The 23,297-nt window shown below is 42.6% G+C and overlaps 2 protein-coding genes across 3 annotated transcripts; both read right to left on the bottom strand.

Annotated features, from left to right (window-relative positions):
• Positions 1–829: 829 nt before the first annotated feature.
• atoh7 (atonal bHLH transcription factor 7) lies at positions 830–2,017 on the bottom strand. The gene has a single exon (XM_023425710.2). It carries the CDS (start codon positions 1,740–1,742, stop codon positions 1,311–1,313), a length of 432 nt encoding a protein of 143 aa, XP_023281478.1. The 5' UTR covers positions 1,743–2,017; the 3' UTR covers positions 830–1,310.
• Positions 2,018–5,377: 3,360 nt separating this feature from the next.
• Positions 5,378–22,675, bottom strand: mypn (myopalladin). Of its 2 annotated transcripts, XM_023425862.2 has the most exons (20): positions 21,556–22,675; positions 16,503–16,678; positions 16,347–16,398; positions 15,774–16,236; positions 15,600–15,674; positions 15,368–15,509; positions 14,779–14,802; positions 14,274–14,390; positions 13,379–14,171; positions 11,554–12,657; positions 11,335–11,467; positions 10,195–10,272; positions 9,065–9,286; positions 8,815–8,964; positions 8,647–8,726; positions 8,359–8,485; positions 8,066–8,273; positions 7,757–7,922; positions 7,542–7,675; positions 5,378–7,449 (listed from the first exon to the last, which is right to left on the bottom strand). In XM_023425862.2, exons 1-20 carry the CDS (start codon positions 22,656–22,658, stop codon positions 7,271–7,273), a joined length of 5,526 nt encoding a protein of 1,841 aa, XP_023281630.1. In that variant the 5' UTR covers positions 22,659–22,675; the 3' UTR covers positions 5,378–7,270. The 2 variants fall into 2 exon arrangements, with proteins under 2 accessions (XP_023281630.1, XP_087035301.1); XM_087179175.1 differs by lacking the exon at positions 10,195–10,272.
• Between the last annotated feature and the right edge of the window lie 622 nt (positions 22,676–23,297).

Below are 23,297 nucleotides of genomic sequence, written 5' to 3'. Positions count from 1 at the left end.
TCTGGTACACAGGCTTCCTTAATCTGCTGCGGCTTGTGCCACCATTCAAACTTTTTCAAATCTGTAACAATCACTTTTCAGTGGCCGATGATTGCCATTTAAATCTGTAGCTGTGTTGGCTCCAACAATGGACGGACCGCGGATCATGTAGCATCCTGGTTTATCTCTGGTTACACAGAACTATCCTGTAGCAGACTCCAAGAGGTGTTATTTCTACAGAGAAAATTTGAGAATACAATAATTAAATGATAATACTTTGTCCTATAATGGAGTCTATTTTCAACATTTAAACATTGGTTACCCCACTGACGTAACAGTATCTTATCTCAAAGCACAGGAGCTCTGGACAAAAGGATGATTTATTCCCCTGAGTGCAGATTGAGGCAGTGCAGCGGACAGGACCTGCCATCACTGCTACTGAGAACCTGACACAGAAACAAAGAATGTGCTGTAAATTACTTGTTCTCTGTGATAACCCTTGTTTTAATACCAGACAAAAGTGAGGGCTTAAATGCTAAAGCTAATTGGCGTCTAATTAGATGTTTTTCTTGAAATGAGAAAATACGCCATAAATTTCACTGGTATGCTCTAAAAGATTAAGAAATTTAAATCTGCTGTATGTCATATTTGAAAAGGGAAAATCATGTTAATAAAGAATGGTTAAAAATAATAAAAACTAGTATACTAAGCAAGTATCAATTACATATAGTAGATTAATATTAAGTTGTGCTATGAGAAGAAACTCATATTTACCATATTAACTTATTAATAGAGACGACGACAAAGAACAAGAGAACTTTTTTTCATATAAAATAGTTTTTATTTTTGATCAAAAATTATAACTCAACAAAATAGAGGTCTGCGTGTGAAAAATAACATAATATTTTTCAACTCTACAAACATGTACACTTTGACAGAATAGTTACATATTGACTTTAACTAAGACCACAATGATTTTCTCAGAATCCATTGAACATTGCACAACATTTTAGGGCCATATCAAAATAACTGATAAAACTTACAGCATTGCCTGTATCTTCAGTACAATCTAATGGTCATTATAATGACACTACATTTCTTTCATTGCTATTCTTTGAACAAAAAGATGCTCAACATTGCTGGGTTACCTAGCAAACAATAAATTAGACTTCAAACTTGAATAGAAGCTTTTTTGATTGTCATACCAATACTAGATAAATACAAAAGGAAAATAATGCAATACAAATGTATTTACTGTCTCCTAGATTGGAGGAAGAATATTCGCAGTCACTCACACCCAACCACATGACTGATTAACAAATGGCGGCAGTTTATGCGTGGACCTGATGTCCATCAAACTCATAGGAGAAGGACGAGTGGATATACTCCTGTCCGGTCGGGGAGTCGTACCTCATGAGGCAGGAGTAGTTTTCAGGCTGCACACAGTCAAACTGCAGGTCCAGCCACTGCCTGTGAGGAGCGTTGTGCCTCCTGGCGTCGGTCAGGATCCGGTTGAGGGCCATAATGTAGCTGAGGGCCATCTGCAGGGTTTCGTACTTGGACAGTTTTTTGTCCTGGCCCCACTGCGGGACCACTTTACGTAAGCGATCAAAGGCTGTGTTCAAACCCTGCATCCTCTTCCTTTCTCTGGCATTGGCCGCCATCCGTCGCCTCGTGGCCGTCTCATACTTCTCTGGGCTCTTGGAGTCCGGTTCTGAGGACTCCGATCCAGAGTCAGTGCAGCTGGGTCGACGAGATTTCATGGTTTTTGTTTGAAGAATCAAACTGGTGATTGTCCTCAGATCAGAAAGACTCAGCTGTGAGTCAGTGGTGGTCAGAGAAGTTTCCAGTTTTGGTTTCAGGGTTCCACAGAGGTCTCCTCTACGTCACAGCCTGGCTGATGTCCACGCTGTGTGTCCTTTGTGTTGAGTGTCAAATATGTGTAACCCGAGATAGTGGACAGCCTGAAGAGTCCAAGGTGTCTGTGATCCTGGAGACAGTGAGGAGCAGCTTTTATAAGACAGAGCAGATGAACAGGTGGCAGCAGGTGGAGTCCCTGCCCCCCTGCTCCCCATCCTCAATATTGCTCATAGAGAAACTCACCCATACAGACTCATATACACCCACACCCACTCTCAACACACCCACACCCACACCCACACCCACACCCACACCCACACCCACACCCACACACACACACACACACACACACACACACACACACACACACACACACACACACACACAGAGAGGCATATATATGCACACTCAGCACACACACAAACAAGACCTTAATGAAATTCCAATTATCTTGGGCTGGGCTATCTGGCCGTGGCTTCACTCAGAGCCATGTGTCACAAACACCAAAGGTCTACCATCTGGTAGCTCAGCTCACCACAGCTGATGGTGCAAACAAACTTTTAAAAGACCAGGACTCTGGATGTTTCCTTCTTTAACTTACATTCCCACCAATTATGTAAAATCACTAAAAAACTTGTAATAACCAATTAAAGCTTGGACTCTTAATTAAGCTTTAAAGTAAAGGAAATATTGACAAATAATGTAAAATACATAATATTAGGTTTAAGCAGAATACATAACAATCTCAATATCAGTTGTTAAATGGCAAAAAAAAAAAAGAAAAAGCACCGGTGTCATTTTGATATAATTTAAAATTCACTCTTCTGTGTCTAAGAATGTATTTTTCAAATTTGATTGTATATGCAAAAATACAGTATTTTACCTCATTATATAATAAAGTGTTTATTTATTTCTTAATCAATATTTTCTCCTTCTAAAATAAAATTTTGTTTGGAACTTTTAACAAATTTGTGACTAAATCTATAATTTAGTAAATAAATCTGTAGTTATCACAATTTAACATCAAATCTATTTATAGATTAAATGTGACATTTTTCTTATTAGGTTTTATTAAATTACATAATCCACTAAGAAGTCTCCTTTCACTTCTCATGTAACTGGTCTCCATGTGATAATAACCATAATCTGAGATTAGCCCCAGGCAACAGAAGTGTAAGTGTGGCCTGTAATTTGAGGGATTTTAACAGCACATCAGGGGATTAACAATACTAACAATATGGGCCAAGATGGTGTAAAGATTACTGCAGCTTCCGAGGTTTGGAGAGCGGTTTGTGTGCTGGTGTAGACACTTCTTCTACTTTATGTTGTTGCAAGCACACCGGTCAGTGAGGATGTTTCATCAGTGCCGTGGTCTTAATGAATCACAGTATGTGGGATGCATTAATGTTCCTCATGTAGTGGGGACCACATGTGAAATAAATAATTGATCTGTGTAGTGGTCCGAGAAAATGAGACAGACAGAATAATTTGTCTGTCTGTCCTCCCCATCTGCCAACATTGAATTCTGTAATACAGGAGGGTAGTCTCCTGTCTCTCTCTGTCTGTCTGTCTGTCTGTCTCTCTCTCACACACACACACACACACACACACACACACACACACACACACACACACACACAGAGAGGCATATATATGCACACTCAGCACATCAATTTACTGTCACTCAAAAGCTACACAAATGATTTTAACCACACTGTGCTGTTACTCTAAATTTAAATAATAATCACATTAAATTGATGTTTATCTGCACAAAATATGAACTACTGAAGTGTAATTGTACTTTGAGTATTTCATTTTTATCCTACTTTGTACTTATACTCAACTACTTTTTGTAGGTATTGCAATTTTTGCTCATACATTTATCTGTCATCTGTTTATTTTGACATACAGCTCTTAAAAAATATTATGTAATTTGTTCTGAACTACCCAACAACATACAGTTTAGTTTAAATGAATCAGACAAAATTGAAATACTGTTTACATATGAATGTATCAGTAATAATAATAATAATCCAATATCATAATGATATATAACAATTTGCACTGTAAAAATGAGCCATTCTGCATAAGAAGTACATTTAATACTTGAATACATTTAGAGGAATCCACTACTTATGTCCTTTTAACTTCAGTAAAACGTGAATGCAGGACTTTTACTTGTAATGGAGCCTGTTTATGGTACCGTCACCACGTAAAGGATCTGAATGTTTCCTCCACCTCTGCTGCTTTAACTTCTGGTGTCATCTTTGTCGTCCTTTGTCAGGAGGGACACACAGCTCCTGTCCCTGTGTATTGACTCAAACTCAAAGCTTGGGTGTAGAGGCAGGTTATGAATGATTAATCACTGTCAGAGGCCTAGAATAATGCCTGTCTCTGGTATTGGGTCATGCACACAAGCTGATGCTGTCTGGTCATTTTGGGATGGACTGGTTAGCTGTGCAATTAGGCATATAATCCCATCTACCAGTTGGTTCATTGATTACAGATTGATGTAGTTTGCCAGCTGCTGCTTGTCTTGTCTGAGGGCCTTGTCTGAGACGTGGCCCGGCCCTTCCGTGTCTTCAAATTTTTTTTTCATGGAACCTCTCACATGATTGGCTTGTCTGAGCACCGATGGCTGAGCCATGCCCTCTGTCAAAAGCCATATGTCACAACTGAGGAGTGACCCGTCTGCTCTGACAGAAACACGTACCCTCATAAATCCAGATCTCCTTATGGAGAAATTGAGATTAGGGAACAAAGCGTATGTTTCCGTCCAGGAGAAAGTGTAAATCTCATTATCATCACAGCATTACTTTAAATGAGCAGCGTGATTAAGCTCATACTTAACTTTTAATAAGCACGAGGAAATGCATCACAAGTGTGTCAGTACTTTAGTTTTAAATGTGTAGACTTTGAAAATCGGGACAGAAAACTTTGTCACGACTGTTACTGTTGTTGTTTAGGTGCTGCAATAATCACGTTGAGCGCACGTAGAAAATATAAAACATCATCTGAAACATCATGGTAAAAGTCAGTATAAGTCATCTATAAGAGAAATAAATGAAAAAACAAAACAAATTAAAATTGCAGTTTCTAAAGCATTGTCCACAGATATTTACTTCTTAGCATTAACACATACAGCACCCAGTAAACAAGTATGTCTGGCAGCTGGTGAGATGAGGCTGGAACTATAATTAGGTCACGTAAGGTGAATGTAATTTTATGCCTATTTGAACTCTCTTCCCCTCTAATTGGACTGATTAGCAATGCTTAATTGGCTTCTGAGCTCTCTTATTTGTTTTAAATTTGGCATCAGTTTAAGCTAATAGGGCTCTGATTACAACATAGTCACAACAAGGTCTCCATAATGACATGATTTGAACTGCCTGTTTCCCTCTTTGAATGGATATAATGTTCTTAAATACAAATTATTTTAATGTCGAACACGAGATAAAGTTCAGGAGCAGTGAAAACGGTGCAGAATCATTGTAGATGCTGTCTGTGCAGCGTGCATCAAAACCACTTGTTCCACTCATTTGAATAAATATAACTTTATTCTTAGGAGGACAAAACTATTTTACAATGTGCAACTTTACATCAGTTGAATATGTGCTTACAAACTTTTCTCAAATATGTTTTCAAACTGATTTTCTATTAATCAAAGTCTATCAAAGTTGAATAGTAACCTCTGCAGGATACATTTGACTTGTTGGTGTCTTATCACAAATAAAACTCAGGAGATTTTTTAGTTTTTAGTCTGATGTGACTCATTCCTCGGATAATACGTCCTGAACTGTAGATATAAGTAAGGAGATAAATCTTTGTCAATACAAAGATGAATTAAATCACCTAAAAGCGAAAAAAAAAAAAAAAATCAAAGTGTTTCAGTGTTTCATCTACAAACTATGAATTAGACTCACCTAACAACGTACTACTATTATGACTGTGAGCAGACACAGTGCGTTTGTCGAGTTATACAGTATTGCATTCTCATCAGCTATTGGCATGCACATGAAAAATATGGTGCAAAACTGTGATCCAGTGATGGGCATAAAGAAATAATTTAGTAAAGTGTAGAAAGAATCCCACCTTGCTGGAGCCATTCAAACTGATCTAAATGGCACATTCAAATGTCTATTAATATATATCAACTAATGTACTCAGATTATTAATAAACAATAACTTATGACTACTTTTTATATAAACTTTAAAAGAAACTAGTACTATCAGTACAGGTGCAGTGGCTTCAGGAAGTATTCAGACCCCTTCACTTTCTGAACTTTATTGTGTTGTAGATTTAATTAGCGGTGGATAAAACTACAAACCACATGAAGCATCTGTGGAGAGACCTGAAGATGGAAGCTCAGACTCCTCCCATCCAGTGTGACGGAACTTGAGAGGATCTGTTAAGAAGAATGGGATAAACTGCCCAAATCCAGATGTGCAACGCCTTTAGAGACTCGCCCAAGAAGACCGGAGGGTGTAACCGCTGCAAAAATTTCTGAAATCATGTTTTCACCTTGGACGGTATGGTGACGCAGTGGTTAGCACTGTCACCTCACAGCAAGAAGCTTCTGGGTTCAAAGGGCAGGGGCCTGTCTGTGTGGCGTTTGCATGTTCTCTTTGTGGCTGAGTGGGTTTCTTCCGGCTTCCTCCCACAATCCAAAGACATGCAGGTTAACTGGCAACTCTAAAGTGCCCATAGGTGTGAATGTGAGCATGAATGGTTGTTTGTCTCTGTATGTCAGTGATAGACTGGAGACCTGTCCAGGGTGTATCCCGCCCTCGCCCCAATGTCAGCTGGGATTGGCTCCAGCGCTTCCCTGAAGGATAAACGCTGTGGCGAATGAATGTTTTCACTTTGTCATTATAGATTTTTGAGTGTAAATTGGTAAAAATTGTAATTTTATCCATTTTAAATTAAATTTTCATAATAGTTGTGTGCAAAAAGTGAAGAGGTCTGAATACTTTCTGAAGCCACTGTACATGTGATTTGCAATAAAAAGAAGTGGCGTTAATACCACTTTGAGACTAGGACTAACTATTAAGAACAGATGTTATCACTTACATTCAGCAACAATCTGACTATTGTAGCTAAATATGATGTAGAAAACACATGTGGATCATTCAGAGAACAATATTCCACTCCACTGATGGCTCACGAGCTAAGACTTTGCAAATCTGTCATTTTTCTGCATGTGAAACACTCTTCATACGACTTGAGTAAATAGGAATGGTGACAAACCCACTATCGGTGCTGATAGCTTCAACGCAGCAATTCTTTGCCTTTCTATTCTGAATGTATCACTTCAAATGCATCACACAAATCACATGACAATCTGCTCAGATAATCATTCTCCTTTAAGCCCTCTACTGTTTTTGACATCCTGCTGCTGAGGGTCACCATGCTGGAGTGATTGCAGAGAGCTCACAGCTCCTCGCTCTCCAGCATGACCTCAGGAGGGGAGCTGGAGAACAGGAAGGGGCCGGTGTCCGACGTGGGGAAAGCTGACTTGATGTCGAGCCCCTGGCCGGTCAGAGCGGCATAGCGGCTGCCTGTGCGCGGGGCTTTCTTCATGGGTGCGGGGATGCTCTGATGCCACTGAGCTGAAGGTGCAGCAGACAGCTAGTATTACTACTTAAGACTGACGTGCTGAATATGTGGCACATCTCTGACTGGAGCTATACAGAATATTTACCATAGATATCAAGCCTGCAGGTGCAGGACACAATTCCTGCCTCATTTTTTGCTGACACCGTGTACCAGCCAGCATCGTCTTTTGTTGTTGGCTGAATGAGGAGACACACGTATCCTGTGGCATCCTGGGTCATGCTGAAATAAACGGAGAATGGAGAATCCAATTAGATTCCAGTAGAAAATCACGTAGAGTGGAGACGTAGAACTCCTACTTACCTGATTCTCTGCTTAGTTTTAGTGACTGTGTCATTGTCTTTCTTCCAGAAGATGACTGGGGGGGGCATACCCACCACCCGACACTCCAGCCTGACTGGAGTTCCCTCAGGGATCCCCATGTTCTGAAGCTTCTCCACAAACTGGGGAGGGTGCTTCGTCTCTTTCTCTGAGGTGGACATGACTTACATTACTGGAACTTCCAAACAAGGCGTGGGGCGTTACATTAAAGCGTTCAGCTGAATTGCACACGAGTAATTCATTCCTTTTCATCATCTAACAGACAGGTCATTGATTGTATCCAGTCCTTACCCACAACTTTCAGTTCTAGGCTAAAGGAGCTCTGTCCTGCTTTGTTGCTTGCGATGCAGGTGTACGTGCCGCCGTCATTCTGCGTCAGAGGGTCGATGACCAGGGAATGGATGCCGTTCTCCCGCACCAGCATCTTGTGGTAAAGGTCTGGATAGATTGGCCTCCCGTTGACCAACCACATCAGCTCTGGGTTGGGTAGTCCACTCACCTGGAAGACAAAAAAGCTGACAGTAAGGTGAGGTAAAAATGCAGTGTTTTAGTGACTGTATTTCGTGCCAGGACAGGCTACCTACCTTACAGTCTAGTCTGCACAGTCTTCCCTCGTGAGCCAGCATGTCGCCCGGAGCCTGGAGGAAGTGAGGCCGAAAGAAGCGCTCCTGGGTTTGCTCGCTTTCAACTTCCTGTATGCGGGTTCGCACCCTGACAAAACATGAAGAGGTGAGAACGGACCACGGGCACAAACGCACACTTCCACGTTAATCCATCCGTCTCAGTTGTGCTGCATGTCAGTGTTTTAGTACAGCTATAGATACACAGAGGGATTCCTCTGCAGATCCCTCTGCACACTCAGTCCGGCTCACCTCTGGGAGTGAATCGGTGCCAGTCGGTTTCTGGGAGGTCCCGTTTGGACGATCAAATGACCCGAGCAGCTGATTCGTCCCTGGTGGTCATCGAATATCAAACAGCAAATCAGATTTTGCAGCTGGAGAGAAGGTGTTGACAACATAAACCTGAGAGTGAAGCACTACCTGTGGATTAGCTGCCATGATGGTGTAGTTGCCATCATCATCATTGGTTGTGGACTCTATGTGTAAAGCGCAGGTCCCGTCACCCTCTCTTATCTTCTTGTAATGGATGTTCTTCCTCAAGATCTGCTTGCCATCCTTGAACCAGTAAACCTGAGGAGGGACACAGATGTGAGTGATGCATGTTGGGGGGTGGGGGGTGAAAGTGAAAGATCTTGCCGTCATTTGTGCAGCACAGTTGTTGACCCCTCACCTTTGGAAGAGGGATTCCCACAACTTTGCATGAAAATGTGACAGGCACGCCTTCCATGGCCCTGAAGTTCTTCAGCTTCTTGTCGAATATGGGCGCGATGCATTTTCCCTTAGGGACGTCGTCGTGCTGCACCTCGTCGTCCGACTCCTCCACCGGCGTTCGCTCCAAACGGAACTCAATCTCACTCATTAGTCTCTGCTCAAAACTGGACACTTTGTACTCCTGGAAAAGGAAAACCACTACATCAAAGTAATCGCCACAGTCAGTGCTGAATTACTGCATGCACCATCTGTCTTTGTCTCTACACCAAGCTGGGAGTCGATTTAATGTACAATACAACAACATGCATATATTGTACATAGAAGCTTAACACATTGAGATAAAAAAAAAAAAACAAACGCTCCTGGAGAGGTGTGCAGCAATGAGGATCAGGAGGCAACGTGCATCTGTTCACCATGAAGCAACAGTGGTATTAAAGGAAACAATCTATAACTCAAATCTCAAAACTAAAAAGGTTCAGATTGTGACTTTAAACCACCTGATGACAAGGATCATGCAGTGGCATCTGTCGGACAGTATCACTCCTGGATGGTAAAAGAAAAAAAAGGCTCTTCCAACCAAAAAAACAAAATAGGGCTGAGGGTAAAACAGAGAACAGACGAAGACGAACTTGCAGAGATGAGAAACATCATTTCTAGATATTTAAACACCTTATTTGATTCATACTATGAAGCTCTTGGCAGCTTTTTCATCTGTGGACTAGCAGAGAGGTTAAAGGAGCAGGAGATAATGAGAGAGTGTGAAATGTTAAGGACAACATGTGGGTTTGTGAGATGAAGATTTGTGTGATGAACTATGTCTTTTGGGAAAACTTAACATGAAATCGGGAAGACCGGGCTGCAAGCTTCAGTGGGAAACTGTGAAATCAGTTAACTGAAAACTGGTTCGTGCAGGTTATATATTAGTTAACAGAAGCTTGAATGCTTGATTAGAGTTATTAATTAACCATGGTATTATCTACATAATTAGATGAGAATATCCAAAGTTTCCTAATCTCAGGCTGAGACATTATAATAGTAACCCAGACAGCCTCGAGCAAAGCAGTGCTTGGGACGAGAAGATCCTTGTACCTCATCATAGTTAATGACAGTAGCAGGAATGTTTGGTCCAAGCGGTCTGCTCGCTGTTTTCCCCTCATTACTCAGCTTCTATGAGAGGACAGGGATGGATGATGAGCACCAACAGAGACACACAAACCGTACTTACAAACGTGTACTGATGGAATAGCACACGAGCTATTGTTAATAGCATGCAGAATTTGCTACGGTAAATGGACACACAGTGATGGATAACCATGAGTGGCTGGGGAGGGGATGGTGGCCGACGCTGTTATTCGCTGCCTGTGACACAGTTTCAGTGATTTAATGTCTCTTTATGATTTTATATTTTTAAATATCTGTTGAGAGAAGTTGTCTATGGAGCTTCAAAGTAAATTATTATCAAATAATCATATGAATATATTGTGGAAAACATACAAATGAAAAATAATTTGTGAAATTAACAGCAAACATTCAACTTATTATTATTTCATCCTTCATTTTTCATAATAAGAGAGTTTTGTATAAGACTGGTCTCATGTGCTGTATCTACGGTTTTATGTTTTTTTCAGTTTATATATATATATATATATATATATATATATGATCAAAAAAGACATTGAGAATCGAAATCTACCTTTATACAACATGGGACCAATATGGGCTGCAAATGCTACCTACCTAGCTGGCTAACTAGCTAGATAGGGTTGTGAGTTTGGATTATTACTCATCATTTTTGCACAATTTAATCATGTGATCATTTCATAATTATTTATTTGTCCATATAATTGAAGACTTTGTTGTTCCATAGGAGTCAAGTGAGAGTCTTTGGTTAATATACAGTAAACTTTATCCTCTGAAGAATAAAATGAACTAGATTGTGACAGTTGGTTAGTTAGAATTAGTGATATCAAATACTGACATGTAAACAAGCTGATCATTTTCTGATATCATATTCACACAGTGGTCTTAAATGTAACAGAGGCTGAAATCAACTTCAACTACAATCCAGTGGACCCACCTCATGGGCTGAGTTACAGCTCGTGAAGATAACATATTGTTTACGCAAGTAGTAGTTTCCATTATTATGTGTATTCACCACTACATCGCTGCAACTGAGGGTCAAAAAAGGAGAAATCAACCAGAGCTGCAGAGCTGGAGAATACTCGGTACCTGTTGATATGCAAAATGTGGAGTTTCGTCTTTAAATTGAAGCTTTTTCTCGATGTCATGGAGGATGATTTCTTTGCTCTCACGAATGTCTTCAATTGAGGGGAGGCGCACCTTGGGTACCTTCTTTTGTAGCCTGAAGACACAGATGGGGAAAAAACATGTATTACAGCATGAGTTCACCAATCTTATGAGCATCGTCGTCCATCAGAGAGGGCGTACCCTAAAGGAGCTCCCTTGGGCAATCCCATTGAGTTTGTGGGATGACTCGGGGTCAGGGACGGCAGGACGGAGCTGAGGAAGGCCACAGGGTTTTGAATGGGGCTGGGGGTGGAGCTGCTGGAGGTGGGAGAAGAGGCCTGGGGAGGCGACTGGGCTCGTACGGCGAAGGCGCTGTTCAGGAACTGCGCTGATCCCGGTGTGGGCGAGGACACGAGGGAAGGAGGGCTGGTGGGAGACATCAGCACCCTTGTGGGGATGTTCCTGATTGGTGGGGGAAATGGCGGGATAGTCGGGGAGCTGGCTGCTGAGGAGTTGAGCTCAGCGGCCAACTCATGGAGCAGGGGCACTGGGGATTCAGTCGGGGAAGGGCTCCTGACTGGTGAGAAGGTCTGAGCAGCTATGAACTCCTTAGGCCGGGTGTAGTTGAAGGTGAAGGAGGAGGCGGTGAGGTTCATGAGGGAGGCGTGGGTGCTTCTCAGCAGAGCAGCAGGAGAGGTGACCTGCTGTAAGGCCGGGGTTGAATCTGTGGGGACTGTATTGAGCTTTGGTGCAGGAGGAGAGGAGAACTGGAAAGTGGGTGCACTTTTGGCAAGAGCTGCAGGGGACAGGTTGAGATGGGAGGCATGGATGGTGTTCATCTGGGTTATAGGAGCTGCACTGAAAGGAGGAGCTGTGTTCAGCTGTGGAGCAGGTGGAGGAGAGGTCACCAGTGAGGAGGTCTTGAACTGAGGGATAGAAGGAGGGGAGCTGAAAGGAGGGGCAGGAGAAGTGTTGAGAAGAGGTGAAAAGGTGGCGTTGAGCGCTGGAGCGGAGCTCAGTGAGGGAGCGGGGGTGGTGGTGGTCAGTGGAGGTGCAGTGGAGCGGGGTGTCTGCTGAGGGGGAGTCGTGGTGTTAAGGTAGGGCTGGAAAGGTGGTGGATGGGGTTCACGTTGCATTCTGGACGACCACAGCGGACCTTCGTGGGAGCTTTGGACCTCGTGCTGGATCTGGATCTGGAATGGGGGGTGGGACTGAGGCTGGACGTGGGTTTGGGTCGGAGGTTCAGTCTCCTGCTGCTGCTCCATGAGGACTTGGTTGTGCAGAAGCTGGAGCTGGGCTGGGTCCCTGTCGGCCAAGCAAAGGCAAAATAACAGATCAACCACTATAAAAAATGACACTATACATGGTGAAGAGGAGAGAGGCTCAGTGCACTGCTCTCATAAATAAGGTCCATGCAGTAAACCCCAGCAGGAATGAGCCAAAGTCAGCATGGAGAATACTCTGACCATTTATGGGACTACTAACAAGTAGCCTACAAACAAAACACTGTTCAAGCTCAACATACTTTCAGTTTTCACTCTAAACAGGATTCTCTGTTTTATTTAGACTGACTGACCCACCGGGACAAAGTCTTATATTCGTCTTTGCTGTTTCAACCCAATCACACCAAGAACAAAAAACCACAGGGAACAGCTTATCAAATTAAAACCATATAAGATCTCATTTACAACCAACATTATCTGAAATATTAGATGAACAGAAATGCATAGAAGTAAACTTACAAATAGAAAATGCCATCCTTTGTTTTAGAAAGCCGGAAGGTCCACATTTGAAGTCCGCATGCATTCATTTATGAGTTGCAACTGATTACAGCTGCGAGTGGAGGCAGAGGAGGAGGAGGAACCTCCCACCTCTCAATACAGCCCATCTTATCTCAAAGTAAGGACATGATCTGGATCTGTACAAAACCTGTTTTCCTCATACTACACCACTCTGGCCTCCTTGTGTTAGTTCAGTTGTGAAATTTCTCAGACTCATCTACTTGTTTTGTTCTCGCTCTACTCACAGTTTGGGTTTAGCCAGCACCGGTGGTGGTTCTTTGTTAGCTGATCCGTCAGTGATGTCTTCATCACACTCACTGGATGCGTCACTTTGTTCATCCTCTTCATCCTCGGGCAATTTGAAGTGCACACGCAGACCGACTCTGGAGCTGGAGCGTGAGTCTTTGTGGTTTGTCATAGTGCCTGTCTTGAGGCAGGAGTTGGGAGGAGGATCGGGGAGTGGCACCACTACGGGGTGCCCGTTCTGATGGCTCGGGGTCCCCTTAACTTTAGCGCTCATGTCGGGCGATGTCAGCACATGTCTGGATACTTCCTGCTCAGCTGAGGTCTCCGTTGCATATAGAGCAGTGAAGGGTTTTGGGAATGAGAGCACCTGCCCGCTGCTCTGTGGTTCTGGACGTGCTCCACTGGATCCAGGAGGCTCCTGGCGGAGGTGAAGAGGATCTAAGTTCGGAGTGCTGGTGCTGCGAGAGTTCAGGAAGGAGCTGCTGCTGCTGCTGCTGCTCAGGCTGGAGGGTTCCAGACTGGGCAGGCTGGTGCGAAGGGGGTCTGGTCGCAACATGCTGGAGCTGTGGGGGGCCAGACGGAGGGTGCTGGTGTTTAAGGGGTCCAGGCGTAAGGTGCTGGAGACGAGCGGATCTAGGCGGATGGTGCTGGAGTGGGGCTTGATGCTGTTGGTCACAGTAACCTCTGGTTGAGGGTTTACAGTGGGGGCTGATGGGGTCGGCTCCTGGATTCGACTGGGCTCCATCGTTAAACTGTTGAAAGGCCTCACCTGGTTGCTGTTTCTGCCATTGCCTGGTGAGAACCAGAGACGTGGATACATCGACATTTTTGTGAACTTTTATAAGAACATATGATAACTGTTGCTGTTTTTGAAAAGCAAAACAGAAGTGTTACCTCTGACCCTCAGTGCAGCAGTGCTGGACACAGTCCCATACTTGTTGCTTGCTGTACAAGTAAACACCCCCGAATCCTCCGGAAAGACCTCAGCAATGACCAAAGTGCATATTTCCTCTAGAGGTAATGGTAAAAAAAAAAAAAAAAAAAATACTCACATAATCAGGTTTAGCATGACTGCATCTTAATACAATGAGTTTGTGTTTCCAAAGCCTAGCAGTGGGGTTTCTCTACATCACCAGGGCTGAGAGTCTATCTGCAGCCACAGGTTGAAATGATCTGCCATGGTGGCTTGACACAGGATGAGAGACTACCTTATATGGTTCAGAGTCAGGGAAGAGCAGCCCTGGCTTATGTACAGAAGAAGAACAGACGCCTCGGCCAATGACTATAAACACTGGAGCACAGTAATATGTACACACTTCAGCATCATATACAGACAGACAGCTGCTCTGGTGCAGCCAACACTTGTTTTTGACAGATGAAGATTGTATGAAATGTGTACCTGATTCAGCTGGAGATCTGGGCTCTGAAATGGAAAGAAATATCATTATGAAACTGTGATAAAGTGCAACAGCTGAAGTTATGGTTCAAGTATAATTAGCACTTGTCTAAGTCTCATGTTATTAATGATTAGATACCACAGTCAGTTGAAGCAAGATGATTCATTTTTAATTTTAAAATGTCCTTTAAGAAATATAATGAAGTGTATTTATGCTGCTAATTCCACAACTGTAGAAACATTTAATTTAATTCAAGAAAATGTATTTGTTCCCAGGGGCCAATTAAAAGCTTTTTGGGCTCATTACAAATTCACACCACCAACTTTTTTTGTTGTTTTTTATGTCTAATAAACATAATAATGTATTTTTTATTATTTCAATGTGTTTTTGTTTTCTGTCAAGGTTCTTAAGAATCACTAAACTATAAGATCACTGAAATATATTTGAATTAAGCTGAATTACATTGATTTATTGAAGGTGAAATGAAGTCTTTATATCTTGCATCTTCAAAGACTCCAATGGGGCTGCAGCATAAATACGAAAGAAACAAGCTCTTTGCACTTTTAATACGACAGCAGCAGCAGGACTTACTTTTCTGCAGGATCCTGAAGTCAGGAGAGTCCTCTATGATTTTCCCCTCCCTGTACCAGTCCACTCTGGGTGACGGTGCCCCCTTCACACGGCACTCTAGCACCACCAGCTGGCCTTCTGACGCAAAGAGCTCCTGCAGGCTCTGCAGAGAAAAGACAGGCTTGATCTAACATCAATAGATACACAGTATAATGGACAGCAGAAGCGGACACGCTGTGCACACTGAACCTACCTTTGTGAATACAGGGGCAGCCATGATGGGTTGCCCGTTTAATCCTTGTAGATAGTTGAGGTTGGACATTTGACTCTGAAGATGAAAAACCCACAGAGGAAATGTTGATTAAAATATACAAAAGTAATCATTTCTCAAAGATTATATTGGAAGGAAGTGTTTGTGCTGCTTCACCTCAGGTTGGGGTGTTTGTGTCAGAGCTTCCTGGACAGGAAGCGCAGGTGAAACCACTGGATTCAAAGGCAGAGATGTAGCTATCGCCGTAGCTACCTGCTGTGGTGTGGATGTGCCTGGGTCAGATGCTGACTCTTCCTGGGACACTGAAAGTTCTGTGTCGCCTTGTGACAAAGTAGGAAACGCCTGTTCAGGCAGCACCGTCAACTCCTCCTGAGCAGGCTGAGCAGGCTGTGCCGGGGACACCACAGAGACTTTTGAGACGTCTGGGACAGAGAGTACTGTGCTGGTCGTCTGGACCAGTAGAGGAGTTGGATCAGTTGATGGTAAGGAGGGATCTTCCGCTGGTTCCTCTGTGGCTGCTGTAGGTTGAGGTGACAGAAGCTCTTCCTCTTCTGCAGAGAAGGTTTGGTCTGATGATGGAGGTGAAGTTGGAGATGACTCTTGGGTTTTCCTCTGCAGCCTTTGAAAATCACAGAAGGAAGAAAAGAATGATCTCATTTAGAACTGCAATGAGGCAACTTCAGATACATATATATTTAGTTTTTTTTAGTTTTTTTGTTTAAAACTCACTGGGCTACATGTTCAAAGTGCTGCTCCCCCTCAGAATCCGAAGAGGAAGCACCTGTAGGACCAGAGAACAAACAAGTGTACGCAGTTCATCTCCAATCATGTTTTCCATGAGCCTGTAAAACTGCTAATGAGAAAAAAAAGAAACAGAAGAATCACCTTCTACGTAGATCTCAGCTGATGTAGAGTCGGTACCATAGAAATTAGATGCAAAGCAGGAGTAGCGTCCGGTATCTTCCTCGAACGCCTCTGCGATGATCAGAGAGTGAAGCTCTCCGTTGGTGATGATCTGAATGTCTGGGCTGTTCTCCAACTCCTTGCCTTCACAAAACCACCTTTAAATGAATATATACAGGAATCTGCTCAGTACTACTCAAAATCGGAAGCTTCTTCCAGTGCTACAATTTACAATAACGTCCTGTTATTACTGAAAATAGGTTGAATGTAAAAATCTTCTTTAGTTTCTTTTGTATTAGTTTTAAAGGTGCTCTGTGGAGTTTTTGACCACTAGTATTGCTAAGGAGGGATTTTATCTTGAGTCCCCGTTTTGTCTGTATGGGCGCACACACATGAGCATGCATGCAGCAGAGAAGAAGACGACTGCTGGCTTGTAAACATGGACATAAACGATGAACAATGCAGAATATTTATTTATGAGGAAGGAGATGCGTTCAGTGTTTGTTAAACCTCAAGGATACACACAATGCATTTAGGTGAGAATCACTGAATGTAAACATGACTCTTACATGTTTCCAAGAAAACGCCACAGGGCACCTAGAATGAAGTTTCACTCATTTCCTGAAACATTTCAGAGAAATTTCAAAATAAAACCTGAACAAGGAAGTAAGGAAGCCATTCGTTTATATTTCAAAAACTTTTTGGTGCCTTTTGGTGGATCAGATAGAAATTGGAATCACTCTATATCTATTGGTCAGAGGTTAAGTGCTCTCATTTCTGTAACTGAATAGATTAAATTTAATGTTCCTATGTTCCTCTAGTTTTGGTAAGGCAAGGATTAAGAGTATCCTGTGATTACAGGGCAATGGACATGGACTGGTGGGTAGCGTATATTTGTAATGAAATGGTTATAGTCAGAACACCACGTTAACATTTTCATCCTGACCACATGTACAAATGTATAAGTCAAAGGAAAAACAACATTACGTGTACGTGTCTTTGTAAGGGTTTGGGCTCCACTTTTATTTAATAGGCATAAATTCTCCAAGTCTGTGGAAGCTCTGTCAGTCAGAGGGATGAACACTATTCCTCCAAACACATGCCCTCGTTTATATGATTCATATCATTGTCATACTCATTGAGTGACCTTCATGACCTGCAATTGTTGTGTTTCTGCACATTTGTATTGAGGATTTTCCTTTAATTTGCCACCTGTCTGTAACTGATAGCGCTGCCAAGTGACTTAACTGTTATTTCAGTGGGATATGACTCTCCTACCTTTGTTTCACCATTTAAAACCCCACCAGTTCTCTTTTTTACTCCTATTAACCCTCTGACACTGTTTCTATGAGGCTGGTACCATGTGGTGTCTCTCCCAGTTGCCTAATAGTTCCTCTGGCTCGGTGCCATCCAGTAGAGTTATGCAGGCCAAGAGGAAAAGGTTTTGATGAGCAAGCCCTATCTCTTTCCCTGTAAGACAAGAAGCAACACCAGCACAACATGCCAGTTTGGAGGCTGCTTCAATTCACTGTTGATGTTATGAATCTAAATAGATTTAAGGCACCTAGAGTAATGTGTTAAAGTGAATGAAAATAGTGTGAACCTAATTATCTAATCAAATATGTTGTTTTTTATTCCTTTAGTTTTTGAGGGGAAGACATACAACTTGCCAGTTTACATCAGGTCAGCATTTTAAGTTCAGTAAACCTAATCAATATTGTAATCTATAATTTCATACAGTCAAATTAGGAATAAATGGGCAAAAATCATATTGAAACAAAAATGACACCCACTACCTGTCAACAGTACACACCTACATTAGTCCTACTTAGTAATATCTTTGGGTGTTATCCAAAATGTAATATCTTGATACAGCCCAGACCAAATATCGCAATATACGATATTATACAATATTTTTATATATAATAAAATGATTAATTATCAAGCAAAGCTGTGAAATGAGGGTCGGAGGTGGCAGCAGAGCAGACTGTGCAAAACTACAAAAAGAAAAACAAAAAGGGCCCGAGCCTACTTAGTGGTTTCTAGTATCCTGGAGTGGCAGTTGGCAACAGTCTATTTTTCATTACTATAATAGTAAACCTGTAACTTCCCCCCTGCCCTGACCAGCAACATACGCAGCAGCCTCTACGTCTAAGTCGGATCTATTTTGAGCACGACACCTCGATGCTTCATCAAATCCAGCCAATAAACAACCAGGAATGAGGCGCTGCGTTACCCTCTGTCATCATACAGTCATAGATCACATCCAGTGCTTTCATCAAACTCATAAATCGCTAAGATCAGATGCTTTTTCTTGTAAATATGCAGACAATTATCGTGCTTAGCACTGTGACCAAAAATGTCTCAAACCCCACAGAAAACAATTCCTCTAAACACAGACTAAGCTCCCTGTGGGTCTGTCAACTCGTCCGATTATGGAGAGAAATTCATTTAAGTTTTTAAAAAAAATTACAGTGAAAACATGAAGCCACACTCGAGCTGTGTTCCTGATACTTGGATGCAACAGAGGCGAAGCTGCTGGAATGTGCTTTCAGCCTTCTGCATGAGCTGAGCTGATGTCCTTTCTAATGAGAATGAGTAAGGGTCTAAATTGAAAGCATGAGTAGCAGAAGGGGGCGGCTGGTCTGTGAGTCAAAGACCTCGCTCGCTTGCTCGCTGCACCTGTCGGGGCTATTTTCCCTCTGGAGATCAGAACCAGAGAGGAGATTCCCTCTGGAGCCCGGGAGCTCTGACTGGCTGACCCAGTCACATACGCACAACGCTAAACATAGATGTAGATTACACACAATGCTACCCTGACACACCAGAGACAGTATACTGCTGCAAAATGATGGGAAATAAGAAGCTGACAACTCTCCTTTAAGTCACACACACACACACACACACACACACACACACACACACACACACACACACACACAGTGGCTGCATGTACAGGGAATCAATCACAAACTTCCCACTAAAGTCGATGAAAACTGCTTCTACATGTTAACAGAATAAGCAAAATAGGAATCAAGCTTGAACACAGTTTTAACAAAGTCACATTTTAAGTAGAAACCACAGCAACAGAACTCACATCCTCAGACACTGAGGCCAAAAACAAACCATATAAAGTTATACATCAAGCAAAAACTGTATAAATCATCTCACCAAACTCTTCATGCTTCTGTCACGAGCTCGCTCGCTTCCATTATCAGACGCAACTACAGCTCCCAGTGCCAGTCCAATCTAAAAATGGCCGAGAGCTACATTCTCCCCGAGCAAGTATATGTTAGTGGCTCAACATTGTTCAGTAGGACTAACAAGCCCATGCCCCCCTATAGTCTGACACCTCAGCCTCACTCAGTCAAGTCTTTGTTGTCCTGGGAGGGAAGCCGCAGGTCCACCCCGAGCTTTAAAACATATCTGACAAAACTGCCATCAAAGAGCAGAAGACAAGCGTTACCTCGAGTTTAAACTGCTGTGTCATCTTAGGGTTCAAAATTTAGACTGTATGAACTTTTGACTGTTGAACACTGTAAATTTCCCCACAGTGTGACTTATCTCATCTCATCTTATCTTATCTTAATTAGGATGGCACTCTGTTAAGAACCTACTGCTATTCTTCTTAAGAACAACAGAGAGCCTGATGTGATTTTTGTCCCAGACACAACCCTGACCCCACACGAACACACACCCACACCTTTCAGAATCAGCTGTTGGCTATCATCACATGTCACATATCTGTATCCAACAAACTGCATCATTCATCTTAACTCACACTTCTTATAATACTTAGTTATTATGCTGCATGATCTGAAGCCTAGACACAACATAGCTCATGATGTGGGTCACAAGTTATAACAAATTATTCTTTAAATAATACAAGATCCTGACTGATACAGGAGGTAAAAATCGGATATATAATACATCAGCTGCTATGTGTTTTACATAAATGTATAATATCTATAAAAACTTTTTATTTATTCATTAATTTGATTTTGAACCAACACATTTCCTGAGTGGGACATTTTACAGCTGAAAAATAAACTTGTCAGTGATCTCTGGTGGACAAACTGACAGCGACACTGTTCCTGAATTACCTCAGACATATGTCTTGTAACATGTTAGCAGAGAGAGGTGGCAATACCGATGTATGTATGATAAGTTATATTGGATAATAATACCTGGCGCTACTATACACCCTGTATTTCTGTGTGCATCATTTAAAAGCATGTTTTACAGTTATTTCATCTGCAGAATGACTTGTATACAATAAATTATGAATGAAAGTATATTCATAAACAGTCAAATTAAAAGTAGCAGTACTGAAAAATAAAAATTCTCCATTACAACACTGAAAATATGATAAAAAATAAAAGTATAGAATTATTAGCAAAATGTATTTAAAGTATGAAAAGTAAAAGTACCCACAATTCAGAAAAATAGCCTCTGAGTGCTAAACTATCAGATATTATATTATTGGATTATTAGTGCTGATGCCTTAATGTGTAAGTTTTGTTGTAGTTAGTTTGTGTCTAATTGTTGGACTATTATATATGATGTTGAGTGTTAAATATATAAAGATGTATTTGTTTTTTAAGCTCTTCATATGTTTTGTATGTAAAAATTTTCATCTTTAAACTAAATCAAATGTTATGAGTAAAAAGTACATTTGTGGTGGAGTAGAAGCTCCTCAGATTTATACTCCTGTACAGAACATCATTCTTTATTCCACTCGTGAGTGAAAGTAAAATCATGTGACCTGCTCTGACATGTTGCCCTCATCTCTTGTTCTTGTAACATCTTCCCAAAACAAACAGGTTTCCTTCACTACACTGTAAAATCTCCAGGGGGAAGTCGACTGCTGACACAAGCTCGCAGCACACCGACCCTTTACATTTTTTCAATGAGACAAACTTGGACTGATTTTGAAGGAGCCTGAAGCAGGAAGTCTTATTGTATCTGCTGCAAACTGAGACATAAACTAATATTAGCAGATCAAAGAGCGCAGAAAGTGTCACGTTTCACTTACCGGACTTCAGGCACAGGGAGTCCTCTTACAATGCAGTCTAACTGGACCTTGCTTCCCTCTGGAACCTCCCTGCTTTTCAGTTTCTGGATGAAATGAGGAGGCTCGCACACAGGCTCTGCTGGGTAGGGAGGTTCTGTCAAGGCACAGCTTTCATCCTCCTCCTCCACCTCCTGGGAAACACAGTCGTACGGCTGCTCTTCAGTAATCCTGCAGTCCTGAAACTCCACGTGCCCGGCCCCAGAGTCCAGCTGGACCTCTGGTTGGTGGCTGACAGCAAGGCTGGGTCTCTCCATCTCCACCTCAACGGGCATGACAGCGCGCTCCCTGTCGTCTGAGCTGAGGGGATAAACTACCTCATCGTTCTGGCTCTTGTTCTGGACCCTACTCCTGTGAGCTTTGCACGCTCTTGGTCGTACCCGTTTGGAGCTGTTGGCCTTGAAGAGAGAGGAGAGCTCCTCAATGAAGTCCGCTGCCTTGTTGAGGAACTCCTTCTTGGACTGGGTCTCCATCCCGTACGGGGCGTTCCTCGCTGACCTGTTAACATCATTGAATTCTTCACTGGAGTCCCTGCTGTTCCTGATCGTGTGGTCCTGCCGTGTGGAGGCTTTATGCATCTTTCTGTCTGATGTGAATGTTGTGTGTGCTGCTGGCAGTTCTTTGATCTCAGGCGCTGGCTGGGGGAAGGCCACAGTGGCGGGGGCAGCAAGAGGAGCAGGAGAGGGGTTAGCAAGGGGAACAGAAGGGGGTGTAGAGGAAGAAACTGAGACGGAGGAGATGTTAGAGGGGGTTAATGGTGCTACAGAGGCCTTGACCTCTGCTCTCTCCTCATGAGGCTCATGTCCGATGGCCTGGCGAGCCAGGTTCACGCTCTTATCCAACTCCTCCTGGCTGAGGAAGGCTGAGAGGTCTGGTAACTGAGGGTCATTGTGGCCCACAGAGTCCTCAGCTTTGCCTTTGAGTGACCCGTAGATCTGAAGACGTGTGGAGGAAGCATCTGAGCGGCTCATCTCGCTGTGGCGCTGCTGGGCTCGGGCCTCTGCCAGGTAGCTCTCTCTTAAGAGCTGAGACAGTGACGGTGGCTGGTCAATGTTGTTCTCTTGCATGCTGGGGAAATAATAACAAGGCATTCAGTCACATTCAAGCTCACTTTCCATCCTCCAACACATAGTGTAGGTTTTTAGTGATTCCCTACCTCACAAGTAGGACAGTGCAACCCTAAGAAACCCTGCACACAATATCATTTGTATTCTCTTTAAAGCTCCATATTTTCCTCTTCTCCTGTGTTTTATTTGAAGCGTTGATCCATAAGAAGATATATTTGTGGTTTTAAGAACCAAAAACCATCTCAATGTAGTTTTACATCTCTCAGGCTTCTCTCTGGAGCTCTAGTAACAACAGGTGGGTGAGCCGATCAGAGGAGAGGAGGCTCTGAGCCTCTCTTCTGATTGGCTCACTGTTTTCTGAGTGATTTAATAGAAATACAGCAGATTTCAGGTAAAAACACTTAGAGAAACCAAATCCTGTGAAGTTCGATGGTGGGTCGAGGTATGCGGGGCTTATGGCACGACTGAGAGCAGTAACTGCTTTGTTGTGACATCACAGAGTTCCAGAAGTCCTGACGGCTGGTTTTAAGGCTCAGTTTCTGAATACAGGCTGTGTGCATTTCTCTGTGGACTGAGGCTTTGATACTTTCACAGTATTAATATAGAACCTAGACCTGCTTCATAGTCAAACACATGGAC

This window comes from Seriola lalandi, unplaced genomic scaffold (genome assembly GCF_002814215.2).
Source record: "Seriola lalandi dorsalis isolate HSWRI2012SDOR001 ecotype SW California unplaced genomic scaffold, Sedor1 jcf7180002054795, whole genome shotgun sequence".
Classification (NCBI taxonomy): domain Eukaryota; kingdom Metazoa; phylum Chordata; class Actinopteri; order Carangiformes; family Carangidae; genus Seriola; species Seriola lalandi.
Note: the sequence above shows the minus strand (reverse complement) of the source record. Positions and strands in the feature narration are given on the sequence as shown.